Here is a 21560-nt window from a genome sequence, read left to right as displayed (position 1 = left end):
TACTGCAGAGAAACATTTTTTTCTTTTGTTGTGTATGCATTCTGGTTGTTTATTATTTCAGATTATTGAAACCATATCATCTTTTAACATTCACACATTGAGGGGGCTCAGTACAATGTGTAAATACCCCCCCTCCCATGTAAACAGTCACATAGCTATTGATAAATAGCTATATTTATAAACCTGGCTCTTTTCCCAGAGCTGTTGAAAAGAAACAACTAGATGGAGTAAACAATTGTATTAAGATGTTTTATTTAATTTAACTTATATTTTGAAATCCTTATGATTAAGTGTTTTTTACCTTATCTTATCCTAGTCTCCTGATCCGTGATTTAAAAAAATAAAAAAAGAAATTGGTTTTTTCCAGGTCTGCTTTAGCAGCTGCTATTTTGTCAACGGCCTTAACTGGACAAACAGTTGCCATCCCTCAGCCTCGATCTGCTTCGGGAAGTGCTGCCCCCATTGAACCATATGCCACCGTCACTGAGCTACGAATGGGGTAGGAAATATTGCCCATTTTGGCACACCTAATCCACTGGAATAAAATAATTTATGCCCCAGCAACCAAGTCCAAAGTTCCAACTTGATGGCCCAGTTCAAATGTAAACTGCAGTCTGCATGATTGCCATTTTTCTTCATTTTGCTTTCTTCCCAATTTTTAGGGGCAGTCCAAATGTTGGAAACTGCATTTTATAAAAAGGAAGTTTCAGAATAAACAGAATTCCCAAATTCTGAATATTGCAGCCAGTTGTAGTTTTGTGTATTTCTTAAAACACCATTTTAAAAAGCTTTCTTTGAAAACCACTTCTGATTCGAAATTGGGCATTCGAGTCCTTGGAGAGGGGCGGCATAGAAATCCAATAAATGGATGGATGGATGGATGGATGGATGGATGGATGGATGGATGGATGGATGGATAGATAGATAGATAGATAGATAGATAGATAGATAGATAGATAGATAGATAGATAGGCAAACATTCAGGAGAGATGTCTTGACTCAGGGGTCCCCAAACTTTTTACACAGGGGGCCAGTTCACTGTCCCTCAGACTGTTGGAGGGCTGGACTATAAAAAAAACCTATGAAAAAGTAAAATACGAATAGAAAAATAATGCATCCATTAAAATTACAGTATTCCCTCGCTTTTCGCTGGGGATGCGTTCCGAGACCGCCCGCGAAAGTTGATTTTCCGCGAAGTAGAGATGCGGAAGTAAATACACTATTTTTGGCTATGAACAGTATCACAAGCCTTCCCTTAACACTTTAAACCCCTAAATTGCAATTTTCCATTCCCTTAGCAAACATTCAGATTATTACTCACCATGTTTATTTATTAAAGTTTATTAAAAAAAATATTTATTAAAGGTAGACGAAAGTTTGGCATGACATATGACGTCATCTGGTGGGAAAAACCGTGGTATAGGGAAAAAACCCGCAAAGTATTTTTTAATTAATATTTTTGAAAAACCGTGGTATAGACTTTTCGCGAAGTTCGAACCCGTGAAAATCGAGGGAACACTGTATACTGTTCTATAATTTCATTCAATATTTCCAAGCTCAATTAATTTTCAGGCACTTAGCATTTACTATTATTAACTTTCATCAATCTTCTACAATCTCCTCTCTTTTTCCATCCCTGTCTCCTTCCCCCTTGTGTGTATATGTGTGTGTGAGAACTTGTTCAACCATTTACAAAAACAGGTGAGAGCTGGGTTTTATTTAACTGGAAAGACCAGCCTAGAAGCGGCTCCAACGCCGTGTGTCACCCTCCCTGGGCTTGCAAGCGGCAACCCCGCCCTGCCCCCGTGGCACAAGGCGAGCACAGCGGTCAGGGGGTTGCTGTCACTCATGCCCTCATCACCTCAAGATTCGACTACTGTAACACTCTCTACATGAGGCTACCTTTGAAACTTCAGATCGTGCAGAATGCAGCTGCGAGAGCAATCATGGGCTTCCCCAAGTATGCCCATGTCACACCAACACTCTACAGTCTGCATTGGTTGCCGATCAATTTCCGGTCATAATGCAAAGTGTTGGTTATGACCTATAAAGCCCTTCATGGCATCGGACCAGAATATCTCCGGGACTGCCTTCTGCCGCACGAATCCCAGCGACTGATTAGGTCCCACAGAGTTGGCCTTCTCTAAGTCCCATCGACTAAACAATGTCGTTTGGCGGGTCCCAGGGGAAGAGCCTTCTCTGTGGCGCCCCGACTCTCTGCAACCAGCTCCCCCCGGAGATTAGAACTGCCGCCAGGCATGGGGGAATTGAGATATCTTCCCTGGGCCTATACAATTTATGTATGGCATGTTTGTTTGTATGTATGTCTGATTAATAATGGGGTTTTTAAAATGTTTTTAAATTATTAGATTTGTTATGAATTGTTCTATTGCTGTTGTGAGCTGCCCCAAGTCTATGGAGAGGGGCGGCATGCAAATCTAATAAATAAATAAATAAATAAAGTTTGAAAAGTGCGCTGTTTGCCTGGGCGGGAGACTTTGCTGGCAGGCACAGGGCTTGATGTCGGTGGGCCCTTGCTGCCCCGACATCAATCTCCCGACTGCCATGGTCCCCGTCCCCCAGCAACAGACTGTTAACAGCGCTGGAAGTCACCTGCGGGGCTGATAAATGGCCTCAGCAGGTCGCATCCGTCCCGCGGGCCGTAGTTTGGGGACCGCTGTCTTGACTAGTAAAAGCATTAATATGAGAAGCACTGTGAATTTTTAATTGCCTATAAAGTATGATCTCTTGTTTGTTGACTAGAAAACATATCATGTAGAAAAACTAGGTTAAAAAACCCTTATATTTTTTTAAAAGACATTGAATACTTAATATAATAGTTTATAGTTAAATACATATTATATTGGATGACACTTTTACTATTTTCTGTTTATAGAAATTCGAAAAGGAAGAGTCATGATAAGTATGTGATGCCACATCAAATCCAACAGGTAAGCATTCGACATTTAGCTATCTGCACATAAATGATAAGACTCTCCTCAGTCCTTGTTGTATTCTCTGCAAATTTTCTATTATGTGGTCCTTGGAGTGTTCTTTTAAAAAATCATCATCATTTTTAGTTTATTCAAAAAATTAAAATATAAACTTCAAAAAAATTTTACAAAGACAAAACAAAACATTTTAAAAAATGCATTAAAAAAGACAAACACACACATATGTGTATGTCTCTCTCTCTCTCTCTCTCTCTTTCTCTGTGTGTGTGAGTGTGTGTAATATATATTTCTGCTGATAATGAAAGTGAAGTGAGACTAGTACAGATCTATTTCAAGCTATTTAGCTCTCATCAGCTAGCCATACCATTACCGGGATTTGAACCTGGGCAAGTCTGCCTTATAAGGCAGTAGCTTTTAATCTCTAGACCACAGGTTCTCCCCCTATCTGAGCTTGTATCATGAGAGTGTTATATATGGGTTTTTTTCTATCGAATCACAATGGTATACCCAAATATGGGAGCATACTGCTTCCTGTATGCCCCTCGGCCCTTTATAAAGCAGTCTGCCCATTTTCAAATTCTGGTAAGGGTATAACTAGATGATGAGAGCTAAATAGCTTGAAATATAATATACTAGTCTCCCCTCATTTTCTTTATCAGCAAAAATATGTTACACATATAGAACATAGTTTGTTGGCTATAAAATTAACTACCTCAGTGCAGTGTTCCCTCTAATTTTTTTGGGGGGGTGGGCGGAAAAGTATAGTGTCTGAGCGGCAGTCCCTTCAGGACTGGGCGGCACAGAAATAATAAACAAACAAGCAAACAAGCAAACAAACAAATAAAAAACCCACCCTGTTTTGCCTCAGAGAATTTCAAAATAAAATACTGTACTGTGTGTCTATAACAGTGAGCTCATAATAGGGCAACTCTATCAATATCAAAATGCCACTTCAATAGTTGAGCTAGTTTCAAACTAGATTTTGATTTTCTTTCTCTCTTCCTTACTCCCATTCTTTTTCTTTCTCTTTTCCTTCCTCTCTTTTTTCTATCTGTTTCTCTCTCTTCCTCTCTCTCTCCTTCCCTCTCACTCTTTCCCTCTCGGCTTCTGGGCAGGTTTGAAAAACTCTGAGTTGATGATGATTTTTAAGTGAGCGATTGCTCACTGCTCAGCTTAGAGGGAACTATGCCTCAGTGGCCTCTGGAGGGGCTGAGAGGCAAAAAGAAAGCAGTTGGTTCCCTCCCATATTTGGGTACACCGAGTGAATTGACAGAAAAACGCTGAGATTGGGCGGCATAGAAGTTGAATAAATTAAATTAAATTAAAACATACATACATACATACATACATACATACATACATACATACATACATACATACATATTCCACCCTCCCTCATTGGATACTGATAGATGTATCATGTATTACATCAATAATAGTAGCTTCCCTTCCTTGCAAAACAAGCCTGCTATTTATAAACTTCTGCATATCTATTTGCAACCAATTGACCTGTCATCTATCTGCTGTATATAAAGAATGTAAACAGGTAATGCAACTGTAAAGTTTAACTGTAAAGTTAAACTTCAAAACCCTCAGGTAATATCTCATCATTCCTATCATCATAATTTTCATCATTCCTATCATCCTTTTCCTCCCACTTAGGACTGTATGACTGTAAACTTGTTACTTGTATCCTAAGATTTTTATTAATATTGATTGTTTCTACATTGCTTATTTGACCCCTATGACAATCATTAAGTGTTGTACCACATGATTCTTGACAAATGTATCTTTTTCTTTTATGTACGCGGAGAGCATATGCACCAAGACACATTCCTTGTGTGTCCAATCACACTTGGCCAATAAAATTCTATTCTATTCTAATAGCCTGTTACCGTGTTTATGTTGCACAAAGAGATTGGGGAATTCTTGTAGAGTAATCTTGAGTTGTTCCAAAATAAGGGAGCAGCCATATTGAATGGCCACCTATGTCCCATAAGTGGGAAAGAACCTTCAGCAGACAGTCTCTTCTTGCTCAGGTTTCAATATTTACTTGGGATAGGGAATCTGTCAAGACAGACAGGAGTTATGTTTTGATATTAAGAGGTACCCTAAATCAGTAAGAGAGTTTAAATATTAATTTAGCCATAGCACTATGACTTATGTACCTTTTCATAGTGCTCTACAGAGTCAGCCTATTGTCCCCAACAATTTGTATCCTCATTTTACCAACCTCAGAAGGATGGAAGAGTTTAACCTTGAGCCCAGTCAGGAGCGAACCCCTGGCTGTGGGCAGAGTTTGTATTGCAGTAGTGCATTCTAAGCATTGTGCCACCACAGTTCCTATTTCCTTTCATTATCCATTAAAAACTATCAGGAAATCATAGAGACTGTTGTTTCGTGGCTCAATTTGAGCATGAAGGATGCTTTTACAAGACATAAAAATCTCAGAAGGCTGCAGTTTGTTATGTCTTGTCTAATGTGTATTCAAGCACATACATTGCACCCACTTATCCTGTTTGCTCTTTGATGTGTTTTTGATTTTCCTCGTTTTAATCAATGTTCTGTTTTACAATGCCATTATCAGCTGCCTAGAGCCTTTTGGAAATATCTATTTCTATAAATCGACATTAAGGTGTATTGCAATATTTTTGTTTAGGAATATCTTCCAGTGTCTTCTAGTGCCTATAGTGAAGAAGATGATTCTATCTGGAAACCAAGTGGTCTTCTCCAGCTAGATTTTCAGGTTGAAGGTGAGCATTAGGATTAAGGAGACAATAAATAAACGTTTCTACCATCTGCTTCCCACCTTTAGTATGAAGTGTTGTTTGGTTTTGTACCATAATTCAGACACAGATAATTTTCCGCTCTATGTGGGGGAAAATTGCATAGTTGACAGTGAGAAAGTAAGAGCCTGAATCTAAATGAACAGGAGAAGAATGATTACATCGCTCATGTTTTCATCTTTTTCCCTGCATAGAGTAGAAAATAGGGTTTTTTTAATTTAAAAACACTCAGCACAAACCTCCATTTTCCCAATCTTTTATACTTGCTAAGATATTTATTTAAGATAAAGGTGGGAAAATTAGAAACTAAATAAGATGAAACTAGACAGATCATGAAAGCGATTATGAACATTGAATTCCATTTGATATATTTCTCCTTTATAACCTAAAACAAATGCATTTTTATATTACAGAAATTGAACATCCTAGAACGAGATTTAAGGTAAGAACCAGTGTTCCCTCTAATTTTTTTTCGGTGTGGGCGGAAAAGTACAGTGCCTGAGCGGCAGTCCCTTCGGGACTGGGCGGCACAGAAGTAAATAATAATAATAATAATAATAATAATAATAATAATAATAATAATAATAATAATATAAATGAATAAATAAATAAATACATTTTCATGCCTCAGCACCTGATTTTTTTCACAGATGTCACCCAAGACAACTTATTGTGTAATTATTTGGGGCTCGGTGCTGGGGCAGAATAAGGTCTCGTCCCACTACGTTATTCTGTTATTTTATATTTCAATTAATTTCAATTAATGAGCCGGGGTGGCGCAGCAGGTAGAGTGCTGTACTGCAGGCCACTGAAGTTGACTTGTAGATCTGAAGGTCAGCTGTTCAAATCTCATCACCGGCTCAAGGTTGACTCAGCCTTCCATCCTTCCGAGGTGGGTAAAATGAGGACCCGGATTGTGGGAGCAATAGCCTAGCTCTGTTAAAAAAGTGCTATTGCTAACATGTTGTAAGCCGCCCTGAGTCTAAGGAGAAAGGCGGCATAAAAATTGAATGAATGAATGAATGAATAAATAAATAAATAAATATCATTATCCTCTTATAAATCCAGATAGGCCATCATGCCTACTCCTCCTTATACATTCTTATTAAAAGAAACAAAAAATCCTTATACAAATTTTTCCTAATTAGGAAAAAAAATTCCCTTCTTTTTTATTAAAAGAAATTAACAATAAAACAAAACCAAAATCTATTACTATTAAAACTAAAACAACCAGCAAAACCAAAAACACAACTATTAATAAATCCATGCTTCATTTCTTAAATATTTATAGTATTAGTAATCTAATAATGCTATGAAAATCTATCTGAACACCAATGCATCAATTAATATATTTCCATATTTACTTTTCTATAATTTCATTCAATATTTCCAAGTTCAATTAATTTTCAGGACTTAACATTTACTATTATTAACTTTCATCAATCTTCTACATTTCCAAGTATATTTTAAATTCATAATGCAAAGTCATAAAATCATACATACATATCATAATCCCATTATTTATCCTACATATCGTCCATTAACTTTACCTGCAAAATAAAGACGGTTCTGTCATTAGAATTGGGGTGATCTATAGGCCTCCAGGGCAATCTGAGGAACATGACAACAAGATGGTGGATGAGATTACCCTAATGGCAGTAAAGGGAGATATTGTGGTTATGGGTGATTTCAACATGCCTGATGTTGACTGGAATATCCCCAGTGCCCTTACATGCAAAAGTAAGAATATAGTAGAGGCCTTTACAGGAGCAGCTATGGCACAGCTAGTTAAGACACCAACTAGAGGGGAGAATATTCTAGATTTAGTTTTTACCAATGGGAATCGGGTTTCAGAGGTCAAGGTGGGAGAAAATTTAGGTTGCAGTGACCATCTATGTTTGTGGTTTGATGTAAAAACTGATGGTGAGCAATCCTATACTGCAACCAAAGTATTGGATTTCAGAAAAACAAATTTTAATGCAATGGGGGAATATTTAAATAATGAATTAAAGGGGAGGGATAAAATGGCAGGAGCAAGCACCCAGTGGACTGTATTAAAAAAGGCCATCTTAAAAGCCACAAGACTTTATGTAAAGCAAGTAACTAAAGGTAAAAGGAAGAAGAAACCGCTATGGTTTAGCAATGATGTAAGGGCTATAGTCAATGAAAAAAAGGCTGCCTATAGGAGGTATAAAGAGTCTGGAAGTATAGCTGATAGAGAGGTGTATAAAATGAGACAGAAGGAGGCGAAACAGATAATATATGCTGCTAAAGCCTCAAAAGAGGAAGAAATAGCAAAATCTGTAAAGAAGGGGGATAAAACCTTCTTCAGATATATTAGTGATAGGAAGAAGAAAAACTGCAGCATCACAAAGCTTAGTACCGGGAATAATACATACATTGATGGGAATAAGGAGATCGCTGACCATTTCAATAGCTACTTCTGTTCAGTTTTCTCAAAAGACACCTTACAAAATAATAATAATACTATAGAGGGATATAGCATTGCTTCCAGCTGTACGGATTCAGCTCCAGTGATCTTAGAAGCCGATGTCTTAGAAGAACTTGAAAGATTAAAGATAAATAAGGCAATGGGTCCAGATGGCATCCACCCCAGAGTTCTTAAAGAACTCAGATCTGTCATTGCTACCCCCCTGACTGATTTGTTTAACCAATCCTTGTTAACAGGAGATGTTCCTGAGGATTGGAGAATGGCAAGTGTTGTGCCTATCCACAAGAAGGGCAGTAGAGAAGAAGCTGGTAACTACAGGCCAGTTAGCTTGACATCAGTTGTAGTTAAAATGATGGAGACTCTACTCAAAAAGAGGATAAATCAGCATCTAAAAAACAATAACTTATTGGACCCAAATCAGCATGGCTTTACTGAAGGCAAATCGTGTCAGACTAATCTCATTGAGTTCTTTGACTATGTCACAAAGGTGTTGGATCAAGGTGGTGCCGTGGATATTGCCTATCTGGACTTCAGCAAAGCCTTTGATACAGTTCCACATAAAGAGCTGATAGATAAATTAGTGAAGATTGGACTTAATCCCTGGATAGTTCAGTGGATTTCAAGCTGGCTGAAGCATAGACATCAGAGAGTTATTGTTAATGGCGAGTATTCTGAGCAGAGTCAGGTTACAAGCGGTGTGCCACAAGGGTCTGTTCTGGGTCCTATTCTTTTTAATATGTTTGTGAGTGACATAGGGGAAGGTTTGGTAGGGAAGGTTTGCCTATTTGCCGATGACTCTAAAGTGTGCAATAGGGTTGATATTCCTGGAGGGGTCTGTAATATGGTAAATGATTTAGCGTTACTAGATAAATGGTCAAAGCAATGGAAACTGCAGTTTAATGTTTCCAAATGTAAAATAATGCACTTGGGGAAAAGGAATCCTAAATCTGAGTATTTCATTGGCAGTTCTGTGTTAGCAAAAACTTCAGAAGAGAAGGATTTAGGGGTAGTGATTTCTGACAGTCTCAAAATGGGTGAACAGTGTGGTCGGGCGGTAGGAAAGGCAAGTAGGATGCTTGGCTGCATAGCTAGGGGTATAACAAGCAGGAAGAGGGAGATTGTGATCCCCTTATATAGAGCGCTGGTGAGACCACATTTGGAGTACTGTGTTCAGTTCTGGAGACCTCACCTACAAAAAGATATTGACAAAATTGAACGGGTCCAAAGACGGGCTACAAGAATGGTGGAAGGTCTTAAGCATAAAACGTATCAGGAAAGACTGAATGAACTCAATCTGTATAGTCTGGAAGACAGAAGGAAAAGGGGGGACATGATCGAAACATTTAAATATGTTAAAGGGTTAAATAGGGTTCAGGAGGGAAGTGTTTTTAACAGGAAAGTGAACACAAGAACAAGGGGACACAATCTGAAGTTAGTTGGGGGAAAGATCAAAGGCAACATGAGAAAATATTATTTTACTGAATGAGTAGTAGATCCTTGGAACAAACTTCCAGCAGACGTGGTTGGGAAATCCACAGTAACTGAATTTAAACATGCCTGGGATAAACATATATCCATCCTAAGATAAAATACAGGAAATAGTAAAAGGGCAGACTAGATGGACCAAGAGGTCTTTTTCTGCCGTCAGTCTTCTATGTTTCTATGTTTCTATGTTTCTATTTTATATAGTTCTAAAATTCTAATCCAATTTGATGAATTAATACATCCTAATATTAAACAACACCTAAATATATACAGTGGTACCTCGGTATTCGACCATAATCCGTTCCAAAGTGTGGTCGAAAACCGATTCGGTCGAGTACCGAATTAATTTATCCCATAGGAAATAATGGAAATGGGTTTAATTGGTTTCCAGCCCCTATTTCCTTTATTTCCTATGGGATAAAGATATGAGGTCTAAGCACTCCAAGCTGTAGTTAGGGTGGGGGCAGTTTCGGGGGGGGGGCTCCTTAGTGGTTCGTCTTCCCTTTAAGCAGTTACACCAACTTTCTCTTTCCCGAGAGTAGCGACGGCAGCAGAGGCTTTCCTTAGAGCAGCAGCAGCGCCGGGAACGTGAGAAGAGAAAGGGAAGCCTCTGACGTTCCCGGCGTTGCTGCTGCTCTAAGGAAAGCCTCTGCTGCCGTCGCTACTCTCGGGAAAGAGAAAGTTGGTGTAACTGCTTAAAGGAAAGGAGCCCCCCCGAAACTGCCAGTATTGCAGCCGTCCCCCCACTCCCTACAGCTTGGAGCGGAAGGGTGTAGGAAGGGTGGGGCGGCTGCAATACCGTCAGTTTCGGGGGGCTCCTTTCCTTTAAGCAGTTACACGAACTTTATCTTTCCCGAGAGTAGCGACGGCAGCAGAGGCTTTCCTTAGAGCAGCAGCAACGCCGGGAACGTCAGAGGCTTCCCTTTCTCATCTCACGTTCCCGGCGCTGCTGCCGCAACCTTGAGCAGAGCTGCAGAGCGGGGCGTTCACACTCTTTCCTCCTGGTGGCCGGCCGAGGGGAGCCCGGAAGGGAAAGGAAAACCTTCGGAAAGGTGAGGAACGAAGGGAAAAAAAGAGGCGGGTGAGGGAAAGGAGGGAATCGGGGGGCGACGGGAGAAGAAATCACTAAAGACTCGGGGATTAAAAGGAGCCGCTTTTGTTCGACGGCGTGCTAATAGCGGCAGCCAATAAAACGCCTCACGCCCCCTCGTTTGGGGGCGGAGTAGGAGGGGGGAGAAACGCCGAGGCTGCGAGTGGGGGGTGGAGGGAGACGAAAGGGCTGGATTCTAATCCTCGCCTTTCTTGAGGGTGTGGGGGGGAGGAGGAGGAGAGCCAAGGAGTCACTTTATCAATGGGGGCAGCGCACGAGTCAAGGGCAAAGGCTTCCCTTTCTCATCTCACGTTCCCGGCACTGCTGCTGCTCTAAGGAAAGCCTCTGCTGCCGTCGCTACTCTCGGGAAAGAGAAAGTTGGTGTAACTGCTTAAAGGGAAGACGAACCACTGAGGAAAGGAGCTCCCCCGAAACTGCCAGTATTGCAGCCGCCCCCCCACTCCCTACAGCTTGGAGCACACCTGGGAGGCTGTTTAGTGGGCGGCCAGAATGGGCGTGTCGAATTCCGACTCCCATTCCTTCTCATCCCGTCCCCTCATTTCGGATAATAAACAAAATTTTCTGTGGTATCCGAATTTTTGTTCAGATACCGAAGCAAATTTTTGCCGAAAATTTTGTTCGTTATCCGAAATGTACGAGAAAGGAAGCATTCGAGTACCGAGGTACCACTGTATTTTACCATCATTCCATAGTCAATCCATATTTAATAATCAATCATGCCTCCTCAAATTTTTACCACTGTCTCATTTCTGCGTGCCTCTCCTGTCTCTCCCCCTTTTCTCTCTCATTTGTTTCTCATTTCTCCCTCTTCCTTCCTTTTTGCTCTTATTTCTCTCTCATACTTCCTTCCTCTCCTTTTCTCTCTCTCTCTTTCTTTCTCTCTGTTTCTCTTGCTTGCTTTCTCTCTCTCTCTCTTTCTTTCTTTCTCCCTCTCGCTCTCTCTTGCTTTCTCTCTCTCACTCGCTCTCTCTTGCTTTCTCTCTCTCTCTCTCTTGCTTTCTCTCTCTCTCTCTCTTGCTTTCTCTCTCTCTCTCTTTCTCTCACCCTCCCCTCTTGCTACCTGTTCAGAGGGGGTAGCAACGGCCGTCTCTTATTCGTCTTTGCCGGCGGGGGCAGCTCCCAGCGTGGTGGCAGGGGACAAGGCGAAGATTGGGGACAGGTTCCGAGCCCGTCGCCCCCGGCAGCAACATCGAATTCGGCAGCGGAGGGGACCCGACAGCAGAGAGATGCCCCCAGCGCGGTGGCAGGAAAGGAGGCGAAGCGGCTGCCCGGGGAAGCGATGTGTTTGAAAAACGTGCCGCTTCCCTGGGCACAGGCCTTGATGTCATTTTAAAGCCCCGCAGAGCTGCTGAAGACGAATAAGAGATGGACGTTGCTACCACCGAGCAGGAGGAGGAAACGCGAAACACCGCTTTGCCAGTCCCGGCAAAGACCTGGTGGTGGCGGTGGCAGGCCAGGGTGGGGGGCCCCTCCACCACCCTCCTCTCTGCGCAGCCTTTGAAAAGTGTGCATCAGACTTCATTTTTAGCGCGCTACAGCGCATGGTGCACATTAAAGGGAACACTGGAAAGAACAGCATAAAAATTATGTTCCATGATTTCAGTTAAGGACAGATTTATGCCTTCTCATTCCATATTTCTTTAAGAAGTTCAGGAAAGGTTGTACGGTCTTTTTTTCACTTTTTTCTTCTTTCAGTTCTGTTCATTCTGTCCTCTATGATAAAAGTTTTAAATAGGTGTAATTCTTGGAATTTCAAACTCACTTCTAGCTCCAGGGATAGTGGTTGGCTTGTATTCTATAGGGAGGAGTTAATTTATCTATGACTCTACGGCAGTGTTTGTCAACTTGAAGATACAGTATGGAAATTGGTCTTCAGAGATTTTCATCCTCAAGCTACTAAGGTTGAAAAAAACAGATTTAGAATATCTAACTATGACAAAAATAAAGAAAGATCCAGAGTCCTCACAATTAGCTGGAGTTGGGTGAAAGGCTAAATTGTATGCCTTCCATTTTTATTTGTCCTTTGTCGTTCATTTTTATTTAAGTGATTAAATCTGGAATAAAAATAAATAAATTATACATTTTTAAAAGAACTTTCAAAGTTAGAATTAAAGAACGTCATTTTTTAAATATTCAGTGTATGCTTTCTGGAATAATTGTTTATTATTGTTTGTGGGTGAAAATGAGGGGTCCTTACAAGAAATTAGGTTAAATAATTTGTTCCATTTCTTTTGGCAAATATTTTTTTTTATTTTTCTCTCCCATCACATTACAGTAAAAAATATACCAACATCAACAAATTGCTTTAGAATACATCAATTTCAGGAAATTATAATATACAAACCAAATGCTACCACCTTCACTTTTGACATCTGGGTAATAATAGCTGCCCAATTTTTATATTATTGTAAAAACATAGTATTAGCTAAAACACCTTTTGAGCTGTTCTAAATTTTAGTACCTCACATTGATTAGGCTAAAATGATTTGAATCTCTCCTAGTCACTTACATATCAATTTTCATGTATAGTTGATACCCTTTACAAATAATTTAACGCCTATTAACAAAGTACCCCTAAAAAGAAACCATTTAAAAAGTCTTACAGTAGCGTAATCAAAGGGGGAAAATAAAACCAATAATAACACCCAATATTGCCAAATTGGTCAAATTACAAACCTAATTACTAATTCCTTCATATAAAGAATTAAGAACAATAATAAACAAATAAATTTAAATCTATAAATCTATAAAATCTATATAAAAAGTTAAAAGAACACAAAAGCGTAAAAAAGAAATTTACATTGAGGAAATAAGGTAAATATAGAGGTTAAAAATAACAGAGTAGATAAAAGACACAAATAAGAAAAGAGAAGAAAAGATAGACATAGAACAAAAAAGAAAAGGAGGAAGAGAGAACAAAAAAGAACCTTCCTCTTCTCATTGACTCCTCTACCTGTCTCCATGGAACATTTTCAATGTTTGCAAACTTTTAAAGTTGCTTTGTATAAGAAAAAAAATAAAACAAAACAAAATTTTTACCTATCAGCGTCCTATAACCCAAACAGAAAAAAAGAAAAGAAAAAAATTCCTACAATAACCCATTGGAATCAACTTTTATGTTTTATGTTTTATGTTAACGCTGCATACCCAGCTAAATCGCCATGCCCTAATCTAGTTTTATCACTGTATACCCAGCGGAATCATTGTACCCTAATCTAAATTGTTGGTTCCAGTGAATGAAAAAAGAAAATTCCCCTTCCTTAATCCTGATCCAATTTATATCCTTTAAAAAAAAATTATAATATATTCTTCAAATTTTGTAATCCACATTGTCTAAAATTTAAGTGTCTAAAGTAATTTCTCCATCTTTATTCATAATATTTTTTAACGGGAATAAAAAAGAAACCTTCCAATTTCCAACCAGGATCAAATTATAAATATAACACTGTATATTCAGCTAAATCATTATGCCTTACTCTATCTTTGTCGCTGCAAACCCAGCAGAATTCTCATGCCCTATTCTATTTAAATTGATCACAATAGGTAAGAGAAAAGCTTCCCCTTGTTCAATCCATATTTTAAAATAATTTTACCTCTGTAAAATAAACAATTTAATTTTCATTAATTAGTAGCTTAATACAAGAATCAGTTCATTTCTTATCTAAGTAAATTCATTCCATTCTTAATTCCATGTTCAATACTTATTTCATACAACTATTCTTGCCATCGCTTAGCATACTTCACTTCTCTTCTCCATTCGAATCCATATATTTCCATATACACACGTTTCTCATAAATCCTAAATTCTAATTTTAAATTTAAATTTTCCCAAATATTAATTTTAAAAAAGTCTCATAAATAATTGTAAAAAAAAAAAAATCTGACAAAGCTTCATTGTACCTAATATCATGTAAATATCATATAAAACATAGAAAGCTTTTTGCTTAGTAATTAATTCCCCTTTCCTCAAACCAGATATCCTCCAAAACAAAATACATTCCCTCTAAGATTATATCCCCCTTTTTTTCCCTGTGCACAACAAATTTCATATAATCACCATCTTATCCTAATTTTAAAAATATTTTTTAATATAAAATATAGTCCTTTCCTAACACTCTTTCCCTCATGGTATTAATATTATCAAATCCATATTATTTATCAAGTAAATTTCAGATCCAGAATTTTTTCCCATAGATGAGCCTGTTAATAAATTCGATAACTTTAATATAGTTAAGCTTTTAAGTATATAATGCCTATTATAAAATACAATGTCCATCATTTCAACAGATTCCTTTCTTCTATTAATACCGTCTTTTCTTCTTCTTTGCTTAATATGATACGGTAGAAATTGAATTTAGTATAAAATGTCCAACTGCTGCTCCAAATCTTTTCCATGCATGTCTCGGAGGTATGGGTTGACTTTTTCTGTTGAAAAAAAGAGTTCTTGCTTAGTTGCTCTACAAGACTTTTCCGTTCCACTCCATGACGATGTTATACAAATGTTATGCAAATCTTCCCATTGCAAATCTTCCCAATTGCTTCACGATTCCAAGATAGTGAATAGGCTCCCAAAACCACATGTCAGCCCCAAGACGACGTACCATTTCCTCAAAAGCAAAAGGGGACAACCTCAATGAACCCCCCCCCCCAAAAAAAAACCCCATAATCCAAATGCACACCAGATCGGATCTGATCCAAGCTCCATCTTTAACAGCCTTTACGGCTCTTCAAAAAGAAGAACGTCGATAAGGCAATTTCGCCACTCCGTGCTCTCACTGTATGCCCTATTCACGATCAGCCGCTGTGGTCTATTTCTGGCTTTTCTAGTCATGATTGTAACCAATTCTCAAACTACTGTAATCCAATTAGCTTCCTTTAGCACTCCAAACTCACCATCACACTGCTTAAAGTTTCTTCACCACGCCAATGCTTATATTTTATTCCCTTTCCAGATGTTACCAGTGTTGCTCAAACGCCTTTGTTGCATAGTCTCCTGTGGCGGGTGCCAGGTCGGTTCACCTGGCGGGGGTTTGCTGACCCCCTACCAGGCCCCCAATAGCGTCCCCTACATCCCCTCCCCTCCAGGGAGGATCGGGTCAGTTCGTCAGAACCGAGACCCCCGAACGGTGGTGATTCGGAGCTACCCTCTAGAGACCGAGGGCAGCTCCGTGTTGCTGCGGCCATTGACCCCCGCCGCTCTTTCCCTAATAATTTGTTCCATTTCTAGGGAGACAACTCAGATGAAACGCAGGTCAATGAAAAACCGCCTTTGTCTCCAGGTACAAACTCTCTAAATTTAAGTTTAGTGTAAATGAGTTGTGTTGGATTCTACAGAATAGGTTGAGTGAGTGTAGTTCTGAACTGTAATTTAATCTAACAAGAACTTGTTTTCCCCTGTTTTCCTCCACAGTCATGTTGTTTTATTTTCAAATAATCATGACTTGCCTTCAAATATTACTGACACTGGAAAAATTGTAGTTCAAATTAAAAAAACAGTTTGTAGAAGAAAGCCAACTTTAAACCCATTATTAACATAAGCTACTATTGAAATTCGGGTATATTGCTAAACTGTGGAATCTAAAATGGAAGTTGAAGTTTTTATACTAGATTGATGCAGTTTATTTCATAAACAAATTGGTGCTTTGAAATGTTCCCCAGATTTTCTGCAACTCCTATAATGAAATGCATCTTTTCCTGGGATCAGAGGGCAGCTGTGGAATCCCAGAAAAAGTTACAGTTGCTTTAAGGAGTTGCTGAGTTTGGTAGAAAAATATATTATGTTCCCTGCTGCATTTTTTATGCATTAACTTCAAAGTACTGTACTCAGTATATTTTGTATTAATAATAACCCCTGCCTTGGATATACATGCAATTTCATTATAAGATTTTTTTGAAGATGAAGAAACAGTAAATTGTTTCCCACAATTGAATTAAAATATGTGTTATATAACTTTAATAATTATGAATGATATAAGTATCTTCAAGCTACTGGAGTGGATTAAATAATCATTTATGTTGAGACAGAAGCCTTATCATAAATGCAAGATGCCTGTTTCTAAATAAAGATTCCTTGAGTACAGCCAGTTTAGCAAAAGGTTTGCATATATTTATGTGACTGATAAATATTTTATTTCATTTCTTGGGTAGATGCAGTCCTCCATAGAAAACAGGAACAGATAGCTCTCCCCAGAGATAAGTTCCAGAAATTAAAAGAACAGCATTGGCATCTGAACAATACAAACCAGACCCCAGAGTTCTTAAAGAACTTAGATATGTGATTGCTGCCTCCCTGACTTGTTTGTTTATAACCAATCCCTTTTAACAAGAGATGTTCCTGATGATTGGAGAATGGCCAGTGTTGTGCCTATCCACAAGAAGGGCAGTAGAGAAGAAGCTAGTGACTACAGGCCAGTTAGCTTGACATCAGTTATAGTTAAAATGATGGAGACTCTACTCAAAAAGAGGATAAATCAGCGCCTAAAAACCAATAACCTATTGGACCCAAACCAGCATGGCTTTACTGAGGCCATATCATGTCAGACTAATCTCATTGATTTCTTTGATTATGTCACAAAGGTGTTGGATGAAGGTGGTGCTGTGGATATTGCCTATTTGAACTTCAGCAAAGCCTTTGATACAGTTCCACATAAAGAGCTGATAGATAAATTAGTGAAGATTGGACTTAATCCCTGGATAGTTCAGTGGATTTGCAGTTGCTGAAGCGTAGATATCAGAGGGTTGTTGTTAATGGCGAGTATTCTAAGCAGAGCCTGGTTACAAGCGGTGTACCACAAGGGTCTGTTCTGGGTCCTATTCTTTTTAATATCTTTGTGAGTGACATAGGGGATGGTTTGGTAGAGAAAGTTTGCCTATTTGCCGATGACTCTAAAGTGTGCAATAGGGTTGATATCCCTGGAGGCGTCTGTAATATGGCAAATAAATTAGCTTTACTAGATAAGTGGTCAAAGCAATGGAAACTGCAATTTAATGTTTCCAAACGTAAAATAATGCACTTGGGCAAAAGGAATCCTCAATCTGAGTATTGTATTGACAATTATGTGCTAGCAAAAACTTCAGAAGAGAAGGATTTAGGGGTAGTGATTTCTGACAGTCTCAAAATGGGTGAACAGTGCAGTCAGGCGGTAGGGAAAGCAAGTAGAATGATTGGCTGCATAGCTAGAGGTATAACAAGCAGGAAGAGGGAGACAGTGATCCCACTGTATAGAGCACTGGTGAGACCACATTTGGAATACTGTGTTCAATTCTGGAGACCTCATCTATAAAAAGATATTGATAAAATTGAACAGGTCCAAAGACGGGCTACAAAAATGGTGGAAGATCTGAAGCATAAAACTTATCAGGAAAGACTTAATTAACTCCATCTGAATAGTCTGGAGCAGTGTTTCCCAACCAGTGTGGGCCCGGTGGGAGGGCACCGGTAAGCTGCGTGGGCGTGTGCCCGCACAGCCATTAGGAACCCCCCGTCCCCGCAGAAATTTTTGAAGTGGCGCAAAGCCACGCAGTCCTGAATCGCTTCCTTCTCCGGCCAGCAAAGTCGGCTGCCCAAGAAAGCGCCGCGTTTCAAAAGCGCGCCGCTTTTCCAGGCAGCCGGCTTGCTAGCCGGAGAAGCGAGCGATCCGGGACTGCGTGGCTTTGCGCCATGATGACAACGGTGCCGTGGTGGCCTCCAAACGCCGCCCTTTGTGGCGCCCCACCACCCGTTCCTGCAGGTAGAAGTCGGGCGGGGTACCGGGAGGCGGAGGCGACGCGTGGCCGGGCGCTGAGCGCCATGGACACCTGGGAGGGCGAAGGGTTGAATGTGGCTGCTGCCTCTTAGGCGGAGGCAAGGTGATGGCGGAGTCCGCGCTGTGACCATGCGGGGCCGCTGATCCAGGGGGCCGTGGACCGGCAAGCCGCCCTCCACTCTCTCTCCGCTCTCCCTCTCTCTTTCTCCCTCTGTTGCCGGCGTGGTGCACGAGAGAGAAAGGGAGAGAGAGAAAAAGGAGGGGAGAGAGAAAGAAAGCAAGAAAGAGAGAAAGAGAAAGAGAGGAAGAGAGAAAGAAAGCAAGAGAGAGAAAGAAAGAAAGGACAGCAAGAGAGAGAGAAAGCAAGAGAGAAAGGGAGAGGAAGCTATGGAGACAGAAAGAGAGAGAAAGAGTGTGTGTGAGAGAGAAAGCAAGAGAAAGAAAGAGAGAGAGGAAGAGAGAAGGAAAGCAAGAGAGAGAGAAAGAGAGAGAGAAGGCAAGGGAGAGAGAAAGAGAGAATAAAAGAGAGATAGCAAGAGAGAAAGAGAGAGAGAAAGAATGCAAGAGAGGGAGAGAAAGTAAGAAAGAGAGAAAGAGGGAGGGAAGGAAGGTGAGAGAAAGAGCAAAAAAGAAAGGAAGGAAGGAAGAAAGAGGGATGAAGAGAGAGGGAAAGAAAGATGGAGAGAGAAAGAGGGCGAAAGGGAGGAAGAGAGGGGTTTTTTGTCCAAACTTTTTTAGCCCCCTCGCTCCCCTCCCCCGCTCCCCCCCCACACTCAATGTTCCCCAGGATTTTGTAAGTGTGAATAATGTGCCACGGCTCAAAAAAAGGTTGGGAAACACTGGTCTGGAGGACAGAAGGGAAAGGGGGGACATGATTGAAACATTTAAATATGTTAAAGGGTTAAATAAGGTTCAGGAGGGAAATGTTTTCAATAGGAAAGTGAACACAAGAACAAGGGGACACAATCTGAGGTTAGTTGGGGGAAAGATTAGAAGTAATGTGAGAAAATATTATTTTACTGAAAGAGTAGTAGATGCTTGGAACATACTTCCAGCAGACGTGGTCAGTAAATCCACAGTAACTGAATTTAAACATACCTGGGATAAACATATATCTATCCTAAGATAAAATACAAGAAATAGTATAAGGGCAGACTAGATAGACCATTAGGTCTTTTTCTACCGTCACTCTTCTATGTTTCTATTTTCTGAACTTGAACAGTCAAAGCAATTAATGAAGGAGCTCCAATTAAAAATTAAGAAATTGAAAAAAGAGAACAGGCAGTTTAAGGAAAAGCAGAATTCACACAGTGAAGGTGCAAAGGAATCTGTTTTATTTAAATATAATTTATTGTGTTCATGTGGGAGAGAATAAAACTATATACTGTACATAGGAATCGAGGGAATGGTTGAACTTTATAATTCTACATTTTTCTGGCAAACTTAGAAAGATATGGGAAAAATGGTAAGTTAGAATGTATTTAACTGGAACTAATTTTAATGATAAAAACAAATGGTAACTTTTTGTATCATATTTTAGAATATACATTAGAAATCTTCAGTACCTAAGAAAAATCAAGTTAATAACTTGATGTCTGTCATATGACTCACTCTCCTTCCAAAATTTGTATTCTAATAAATACTTTTCTGAATGAGCAGGTCAATTGGATTCTTTGGAAAAAATTTCCCATGTTGCTGTGCGGTCCTCTGCTTCTAAATATTTAAAAGAGGTAAGATTTCAAAGAGGTAAGTAAGAAAAATAAGTTTTTGTTCTCCCCGGAAATAATAATAGGAAATTATTTCATGTGTCGGAAGTTTTTTGTTATTTTAGTCTGGTTGTGATCTTTTTTTAAAACAAAATTGACTTCCTTTGTACATAGATACTTGAGGTCAGGGCCACCATCAGGAATTTTGGGGCCCCATACAGCCTAAGTGTCTGGCCCCCCCCGCCATTTTAAAACTATTTTAAGTTGCCGAGCCACTCCATCCCCCGGGGATCATTTCCCGCTTCACGCCAAGCGAGGCGGTCCCATAGGCCAGTGTTTCCCAACCTTGGCAACATGAAGATATCTGGACTTCAACTCCCAGAATTCCCCAGCCAGCGAATGCTGGCTGGGGAATTCTGGGAGTTGAAGTCCAGATATCTTCAAGTTGTCAAGGTTGGGAAACACTGCCATAGGCTATTTCAGCCAACTTACAAGCCCTAGTACAGTGTTTCCCAACCTTTTTTGAGCCGCGGCACATTATTCATATTTTCAAAATCCTGGGGAACACTGAAGGGGGGGGGGCACTAAAGAAAAGTTTGGACAAAAAAAATATCTCTTCCTCCATTTCGCTCTATTTCTCCCTCCCTCTTTCTCTCCCTTCCTTCCCTTCTTTCTCTCCATCCCTCTTTCTTTCTTTCTTCCTCTTTTTTGCTCTCTTTCTCTCTCACTCCTTCCCTCCCTCTATGTCTTTCTCTCTCCCTTGCTCTCTCTGCCTCTCTTGCTATCTCTCTTTCATTCTCTCTCTTTCTCTCTCTTTCTCTGTCTCTCTTGCTATCTCTTTCTTTCTCTCTCTCTCTGCCTCTCTTGCTATGTCTCTCTTTCTCTGTCTCTTTCTCTGTCTCTCTTGCTATGTCTCTCTCTCTCTGCCTCTTGCTGTCTCTTTCTCTCTCTCTATCTCTCTCTCTGTGTCTCTGTCTTTCTCTCTCTGTCTCTCTTGCTGTCTCTTTCTCTCCCCCCTCTTTCCCTCTCTCTTTCTCCCTCTCCCGCTATCTCTCTCTCCCCCCTCTCTCCCTCTCTCTTTCTCTCTCTCCCTCTCTTGCTATCTCTTTCTCTCTCTTTCTCTCCCTCTCTCTCCCTCTCTTGCTATCTCTCTCTCCCCCCTCTCTCCCTCTCTCTTTCTCTCTCTCCCTCTCTTGCTATCTCTCTCTCTCTTTCTCTCCCTCTCTCTCCCTCTCTTGCTATCTCTTTCTCCCCCCTCTCTCCCTCTCTCTTTCTCCCTCTCCCTCTCTTTCTCTCTTTCTCTCCCCCTCTCTCCCTCTCT

General features: G+C 40.0%; 1 protein-coding gene across 2 annotated transcripts in view; it reads left to right on the top strand.

Moving 5' to 3' along the window:
• The window catches only part of CEP89 (centrosomal protein 89), a 68007-nt gene that overhangs the window by 18011 nt on the left and 28436 nt on the right, over positions 1 to 21560 (top strand). The window contains exons 8-14 of one of the 2 annotated variants that reach the window (XM_070760306.1): positions 368 to 499; positions 2897 to 2951; positions 5614 to 5707; positions 6154 to 6182; positions 15741 to 15797; positions 16016 to 16067; positions 20193 to 20263. In XM_070760306.1, the coding sequence (XP_070616407.1) occupies positions 368 to 499; positions 2897 to 2951; positions 5614 to 5707; positions 6154 to 6182; positions 15741 to 15797; positions 16016 to 16067; positions 20193 to 20263 (490 nt within the window). The remainder of the gene's footprint in view (positions 1 to 367; positions 500 to 2896; positions 2952 to 5613; positions 5708 to 6153; positions 6183 to 15740; positions 15798 to 16015; positions 16068 to 20192; positions 20264 to 21560) is intronic. The other variant, XM_070760307.1, reaches the window with a different exon arrangement.

Source organism: Erythrolamprus reginae, chromosome 9, assembly GCF_031021105.1.
Source record: "Erythrolamprus reginae isolate rEryReg1 chromosome 9, rEryReg1.hap1, whole genome shotgun sequence".
NCBI classification, from domain to species: Eukaryota; Metazoa; Chordata; class Lepidosauria; order Squamata; family Dipsadidae; genus Erythrolamprus; species Erythrolamprus reginae.
This window is presented reverse-complemented; position numbering and strand designations above follow the sequence as displayed.